The sequence below is a fragment of the Hyalella azteca genome, unplaced genomic scaffold (genome assembly GCF_000764305.2).
Source record: "Hyalella azteca isolate HAZT.00-mixed unplaced genomic scaffold, Hazt_2.0.2 contig3834, whole genome shotgun sequence".
Classification (NCBI taxonomy): Eukaryota; Metazoa; Arthropoda; class Malacostraca; order Amphipoda; family Hyalellidae; genus Hyalella; species Hyalella azteca.
The window spans coordinates 5626-13410 of NW_025934068.1; the positions used below are offsets into that span (position 1 = coordinate 5626).

General features: G+C 47.7%; 1 protein-coding gene across 1 annotated transcript in view; it reads left to right on the plus strand.

The window, feature by feature from the left end:
- Positions 1-927: 927 nt before the first annotated feature.
- LOC108668130 (Krueppel-like factor 12) overlaps positions 928-7785 on the plus strand; it is a gene marked incomplete at its 5' end in the record, with an annotated part of 14050 nt that continues 7192 nt past the window's right edge. Inside the window, 1 exon segment of the mRNA XM_018155285.2 lies at positions 928-2098. Coding sequence (XP_018010774.1) covers positions 943-2098 — 1156 coding nt within the window.

The following is a 7785-nucleotide window of genomic DNA, read 5'->3' on the forward strand; positions in this document are numbered from 1 at the left end:
AACGATATATATGCACTCTTGGAAAAGGATACGTATTCTAGGGTAAAATGATGTATGTTAGGGTAAAGAAACCGTGCATCCTATTGCATGCCTCCATGATTTGTGGTCACGTTAATCCCTGAGGGGTGTAGAGGGGGGTTGTCCTGGGGCGCAAGGGGAGGGAGGGGGAGCGTAGCCCCCCTCACTCGGTATTCAGGCTCGCGTGGTGCCATCTTTATTATTCCTCCTCTTATAAATCCCCCCATTCTTCTATTCGCTTCCCCTCCCCCCTCCCCTTCCCTCACTCCTCCCCTCACTCTCCCCTCAGCGCTTGAAATTCAAGGCGCGTCTGGACCCCGCGGCGCCCCTCACCTGCCCTTAGTGTTCCTGGGCCCTTAGTGTTCCCGGGCCCTTAGTGTTGTTGGGCCATTAGTGTTCCTGGGCCCTTAGTGTACCTGGGCCCTTAGTGTTCCTGGGCCCTTAGTGTTCTTGGGCCCTTAGTGTTGCTGGGCCATTAGTGTTCCTGGGCCATTAGTGTTCCTGGGCCCTTAGTGTACCTGGGCCCTTAGTGTTCCTGGGTCCTTAGTGTTCCCGGGCCCTTAGTGTTGCTGGGCCATTAGTGTTCCTGGGCCCTTAGTGTACCTGGGCCCTCAGTGTTCCCTGGCCCTTAGTGTTCCTGGGCCCTTAGTGTTACTGGGCCCTTGGTGTTGCTGGGCCCTTAGTGTTCCTGGACCCTTAGTGTTCCTGGGCCCTTGGTGTTCCTGGGCCCTTGGTGTTCCTGGGCCCTTAGTGTTCCTGGGTCCTTTGTTTTCCTGGGTCCTTTGTTTTCCTGGGTCCTTGGTTTTCCCGGGCCCTTAGTGTCCCTGGGCCCTTAGTGTTGCAGGGCCCTTAGTGTTTCTCCTGCAGAACTGCCCCATGTTCTTCTCTCAAGTTCTTATTTTTACTCCGCAGAACTGCTACGAGATGGAGCGCTACCTGAAGGATGAGCCCAGAGGGAAGGGAGGCGGTCCGGTCTCGGGCAGCAGAAACAAGTTGTCGGACCTGGAGGTGCCGTGGCTGACGTTGGTGGACGACAACGCTAATCCCCATAACTCCTCTAGGAACTCAAATAGCAATAGCTTCATCAACGCTAGTAAACCAAAAAGAAGTAAAAACGTCGCCTCGAATGCCTCTAGGATCGTGGCTAGTAGTAGCATGAGTTGCCTGAGACAAATTAGTTCTAGTGTCGCTAGTCTGCGCCACGGCATTTCCTCTGACTGTGATGCCCTTAGTTTGGTTAGCGTGAAGCTCGAGCCCATGGATGGTGACATCACCATTAAGTGTGAACCCATTGACTACGATAGCTTGGGACTCGGAGTGACGAAGCAGGAGCAACTGTTCGGGTCTATCAAGTCGGAGCCGCTGGACTATGAGGACAAGATGGGGGCTTCGGTTGACGATTGTAGCGGGTCTGAACGGTCCTTAGACTCTGTGTCCTTGTCATCGGCTAGTTCCTCAACGTCACTCACATCCCTGGATGGGGATTTAGAGAGCAGACACGTCACCATCAAGAGCGAGCTGTCCCCAGGTACCCTCATCTCGTGGGGTGGTTCCGACACGGCGATCAGGGACACGTTTGTGCACCGCGATGGTTCAGAAAGGCCGACAAACGCGCGTCGAAACACTCACCCCCAAACGGTCGGGAGGATTTTCACCGCCACCCATAAATTATTTAGCGCTAAATCTACCCCCAATATCAGCCCCCTCACTCCCCCTTCATCCCCCGAGACGTCCCCCCTCGCGACACCTGCCCTCATCAAACTACATCCCTCGTCTCGAGCGGGCTCCACTTCCCTCTCGAATATCATCTCCCTCACTCTTCCCCTCAAGCGGTCTCAGTCCCCGTCGATTGGGGCTCATAACAACACCATCGCCAGCCGCACTATCACTGGCGTCAGCATCAACACTAACAGTGACAGCAGCAACGCTCTATGCCACGTCAGCAGATCCCTGACATCAGTGAGGTCCGCTGACAGCAGTCCTGACGCCAAACGAAGGATACACAAATGCTCCTTCTCAGGCTGCAAGAAAGTCTACACCAAGTCCTCGCATCTCAAAGCTCATCAGAGAACTCATACCGGTCAGTGAACTGAAATATTAACTTAGTTTCTTATTTTATATTGCCATAGTGAGCTTATTATTTTATACACACACTTATTTTACTTATTTTATAATAAATATTAATGTCATTAATAATGGACAGGTTAATATTAATAATAATGGTTAAGAATGGTCAGCAGGTTAAGCAGGCGATGTTCGGGAGATTATTTTTGATGAGAAGAAGTTCCACCCATTAGTTGACTCCCCTTTTCCTTCCCATTACAATCATATCGCTGTTCTCACGACGCTGTTCTCACGACGCTGTTCTCACGACGCTGTTCTCACGGCGCTGTTCTCACGACGCTGTTCTCACAAGTGGCGGTAATTCCGTCCTGCGTTTCTAGCGGGAAAACCTAAACGCGACGCCGTTAAACCTGAGCACCGCCGTCTGGCAACACTGAGCAGCGAGGGGAGTGAAGGGAGTGAGGGGAGCATGAAGCGAATAAGAGGAGTGAAAGGAAATAAGGGGAGTGAAGGGGAGTAAGGGGAGTGAGAAGAGTGAAGGGAATAAGAGGAGTGAAATGAATAAGGGGAACAAGGGGAATAAGGGGAGTGAAGGGGAATGAGAGGAGTGAAGGGAATAAGGTGAGTGAAGGGAATAAGGGGAGTGAAATGAATAAGGGGAACAAGGGGAATAAGTGGAGGAAGGGGAATAAGGAGAGGCAAGGGGAATAAGAGGAAGCAAGGGGAATAAGGGGAGTGAAGGGAATAAGGGGAGGCAATGGGAATAGTGGGAAGAAACGTGGAGCAGTGGACAGCGAGGGGAGTAAGAGGGGAATACAAGAGAACCGCACGCAAAAATTGCTATTTCTTGCGATTTTTTCATTTCCTTCACTTCTTTTTCCTGTCAACCCCACAACTCACCACGCGTGTTGTTAGTTGCTAGGAACTAACTTTAACCTCAGCCGTGTTTTGCATTTCATCCCTCACTTCTTCCCCTCAGTTCCCTCATTTTCCACTTCTTTGTTTGTCGTTTTCTCTTTTTAACACAATTTTTTTCCACTGTCCTGTTTCAATTTTCCGTTCCAATCTTTCCTTTCACATTCATCTTTATTTTTTATTTTCCTCTTACGTTTCCCCTTTTATTTTTCCCCGTTTTATTTTTTCCATTTCACTTTCCACTGTTACTTTCTCCTTTCACTTTTCCCTTCCCATTTCCCTCTTTAACTTGACCCTTTCATATGCTTCCTGTCATTTCCCCCATTCCTCTTGCGCTCTCCCCTTTTCACATTCCCCTTTTACTCCAACATGCCCGAACTAGACATTCCCTACGCCTTCCCCTGATCAAGACTTCCCCGCCGGGGGGTTGAGGGGAATGATTCACGGGGAAAACGTGTCCCTAACTCCATTTGTTATCCCCCTATCTCCCCTCCCCGCTCGCACATTCTTCCCCACACTTTTTCCTTTATTCCAACTCCACCAATTAATATTCCATATTTATTAATGCTATTTATTTAATTTTAACTTACCCACCAGGCATTTAACATTGAAATAACTTTGATTAAACGTTATTAGACATACAAGTTGACCACACGAGTTGTTTACAAAAAATTGTTAGAATCAAATAATAAGAATAAAAAAATATTTTATAAAACGTATAAATAACGTTGATCTATCGCTATTTCAACGGATTTAATTTTTTAATTTGCCTGGAGAAATATCATTAATATTTCACTGTATTTACCGTATAACTGTCATTGAAAAATGTATCATTTTACACATCGTATCTTCCTAGCATTTTACTTAGGGAATGTTCAGGGAATGGTTGTTTTTCCCGTGTATTTCTGAGTGGGTGGGGTATGAAGGGGGAGGGCTATAACCCCTTTGGGAAATTCCCCATTAATTGTTTGAATTTGCCGCTTCCGAGGGAACAATTGGGGCTGTCTGAGAGGGGAATTGAACTTCTTCCCACTCTACTGTCTGCTCCCTCTCAGAATTGTTCCTCTCTCTAATCCACCTCTCAGTCATATATACTCCCATGTCTAATCCACCTCTCAGCCATATTTACTCCCATGTCTAATTCATCTCTCAGCCATATATACTCCCATGTCTAATCCACCTCTCAGCCATATATACTCCCATGTCTAGTCCACCTCTCGGCCATATATACTCCCATGTCTAATCCACCTCTCAGCCATATATTCTCTCATGTCTAATCCATCTTATCGTATCTGTTCTTCTTTCAAGCTTTTCTTGTCACTTTCATTGCTTTCGACACCTCTCATCTTTTAATTCACCTCCTATCCTCGAAATTCCTCTTTAACTCAACTTCTGCCTCCCACTTTCTTTAACTCATCTTTTACCCCTACTCTCCTCTCTAAGTTACCTCATTCCCCCTTCTTCCCTCTCTAAGTTACCTCATTCCCCCTACTTTCCTCTTTAATTCACCTTCTGCCCCCTACTCCCCTCTCTACCTTACCTCATTCCCCCTACTTTCCTCTTTAATTCACTTTCTGCCCCATACTTCCCTCTCTACCTCACCTTCCACCCCAACTTCCCTCTCTACCTCACCCCACCACTCCCCTCTCTACCCTCACCAGACACCCTCACAGCGCGCGCCTCATAAGCAGTAACGCGTATTTATCCCTCGCCTCCACTCACTAAATTGGCTCCTCGGCCGTCACTCATCTCGCCCTCAACTTTTTAAGCCATTTGCATCGCGTTTTTTTAATTGTTTTCTTCATTTTTTGGTGAATTTCAAAGAAATCGGAGCAATTCTGTGTCCTGTTACTATTTTTATTACGCGAGCCGCTGCACTACGAAAAGTTCATTCATAACGACAGCGATGAGTTATAAAGGGGGTTGTTTTTATGCCCGTAAATAATCAAGGTTGTTTTATAGGCGTGTTAAGGGCGGCCGCGCGTAACGCACCGTAAGCGAAGTGTCCACTCACGACGACTTAATCTCAGGCGTTCAAGGTAATGCAGCCACGGTAGCGTGCATTTTTCGTTCCTTTGAACACTTCTGTTTAAAAAGTTAACAAATTTCTTCCTATTTTGACGCATATTTACGATTTTTCCCTTTTTTTGCAGTTACCGAGTCTGTATAGACGAGTCTGTACCAAGACATGCACGCAACAACTATACCATCTGCTATAATGAAAGTTACAGCACCGAAATTAGCGTCTCGAATTCTTATACTCGATACGCACTTACGCTCAGGTTGTAATTACAGGTTGCGCGTTATCACCGCCGGCTGGTCGTTATCAGCACCGGCTGGCGTTATCAGTTGGCCGGAATTGTATCTTACGTTGCAAAGTTTAGCGCCGCATGGACGCTTTATGAGCCTCAAGTTCATTTTAAGTTAGGGGGCAAGTTAGGTGCTGGTGGGGGTAGGGGGGTGGGATAAGTTAGATCCTCGAACTTGTAACCCGCCAAACTTTGCTCCATTTTACTCAAGTTTGCTTCGGGTGATCTTTTTTTCAATCCCCTCCCCACGTATCCCCCATCACTTTCCCCCTCCCCTTCGAGGTGTTCACCATCAGTCCCCCCCTTTGGGGCGCTTTTCCCCGCGTGACCCTCCGAAGAGTTTGCGCCCCAACGCAAAATGAAAATAATATAAGGAATAATTTTGGTTGTTAAAGGGAAAACGGTAACGATAATGAGGAACACAAGCAATTCTGTTAAGGATAACAATACCAGCACAACGCCGGCAATGATAACAGCGCCACGTTTAGCCAGCAATGATTATAGCGGCTCGTTTAGCCAGTAATGATAACAGCGGCGGATATAACTGAAAGTTTTACGTCGCTGAGGATCTCATTTACCGCACCTGTTAAAACGAACTGTTAAAGCGAAGCACAGCGAAAATGCTGACACTTTAACAATAGGCAACACAATAGCTCTGCACGTATAAATAATTTGTAAATATGAACCCGTATGGGCCCGAAGAGTGCATCGGAGGCCCGGAAACCACATCACAGGCTAGACGACCACATCAAAGAGGCCGAAGGCCACATTAAATTGCCCTAAGGCCAAATGAAAGTACCATAATCCATTTCAGAGGGCCAGGAGGCCACATCAGTGGGCCCGAAGGTGATATCAGAGGCCCTCTTATCCTATCAGCGGAAAGAAGGCCACATCAGAGGGCCCGAAGACCACATTACATGGCCCGAAGACCACATTACAGGGTCCGAAGACCACATTACATGGCCCGAAGACCACATTACAGGGCCCGAAGACCACATAACAGGGTCCGAAGACCACATTACATGGCCCGAAGACCACATTACAGGGTCCGAAGACCACATAACAGGGCCCGAAGGCCACATTACAGGGCCCGAAGACCACATTACAGGGCCCGAAGACCACATTACAGGGCCCGAAGACCACATTACAGGGTCCGAAGACCACATTACATGGCCCGAAGACCACATTAGAAGGGCGCAAAGCCATATCAGAGGGCCCGAAGGCCACATCACAAATCTCTACGGCCGCATCAGAGGCCAGGTCACATCAGAGGCCAGGTCACATCAGAGGCCAGGTCACATCAGAGGCCAGGTCACATCAGAGGCCAGGCCACATCAGAGGCCAGGTCACATCAGAGGCCAGGTCACATCAGAGGCCATCGTCCCCGCGTCAGAAATCACGGTCTCGGCGGAATTTTTCGTCGTTTGTCTTCATGAATTTATGGCTTAGGCTTAATTTGACCCCAGCCCCTCCACCCCCAAATGCCGGGGCTACGGAGACCGGGGGGATTGCCGATTACCGGACATGGATTTCCGATTGACGGGCCTAAATTGCCGATTGCCATACATGTATTTCCGATTTTCAGGCCTAGATTGCCGATTGCCGGACATGAATTGCCGATGTTCGGACATGAATTGCCGATGTTCGGGTCTGGATTGTCAATTTTCGGGCCTGAATTTCTAATTGCCGAAGTGATTGCCGATTGCTAGGCCAGGATTTCCAATTGCCGGACAGGGACTGCTAATTGCTAACTCTGGATTAACGGTTTCCAAGAAGGATTACTGATAGTCAAGCTTAGATTGCCGCACAATTGGCACAAACTTGCAAGTCTGTGGCGTCAATCAATTTTGATTGTTGATGCAATTTAAGAAAATGACTAAATTCAACAAATATTAGCGAAGAAATAGCCGGGAGAATGGGAACAATCGTTTCCATGATACGAACTATTTCTTTACAATTGGGAAATTAAGGTTTATAATGGGAACATTTTGGTTCAGGGTTCTTAAGAAAGAAATTTTGGATCATATTAGCAATACTGAGTTAATATTTGGAAAGATACTTAACGGAATGGAAAGCTTAATATTTTTTATTGTATTTTAATTCAAACATTTGATTGTTGCGTCAAGTTTAGAAATGAAACGTCGGGAGTTTAAAACTGGAATAATATTTACGGTTGGGAATTAAAATGAAAAGCTACAAAATTATAATATTGTTAGTTCAACATTGCAACGTTGTGGCTTCATGTGTAACATGAGGTGGCGCATGCCACTGCGAGGTAGTGCATGCCACTGCGAGGTGGCGCATGCCACTGCGAGGTGGAGCATGCCACTGCGAGGTGGAACATGCCACTGCGAGGTGAAGCATGCCACTGCGAGGTGGCGCATGCCACTGCGAGGTGGAGCATGCCACTGCGAGGTGGAGCATGCCACTGCGAGGTGGCGCATGCCACTGCGAGGTGGCACATGCCACCGCGAGGTGG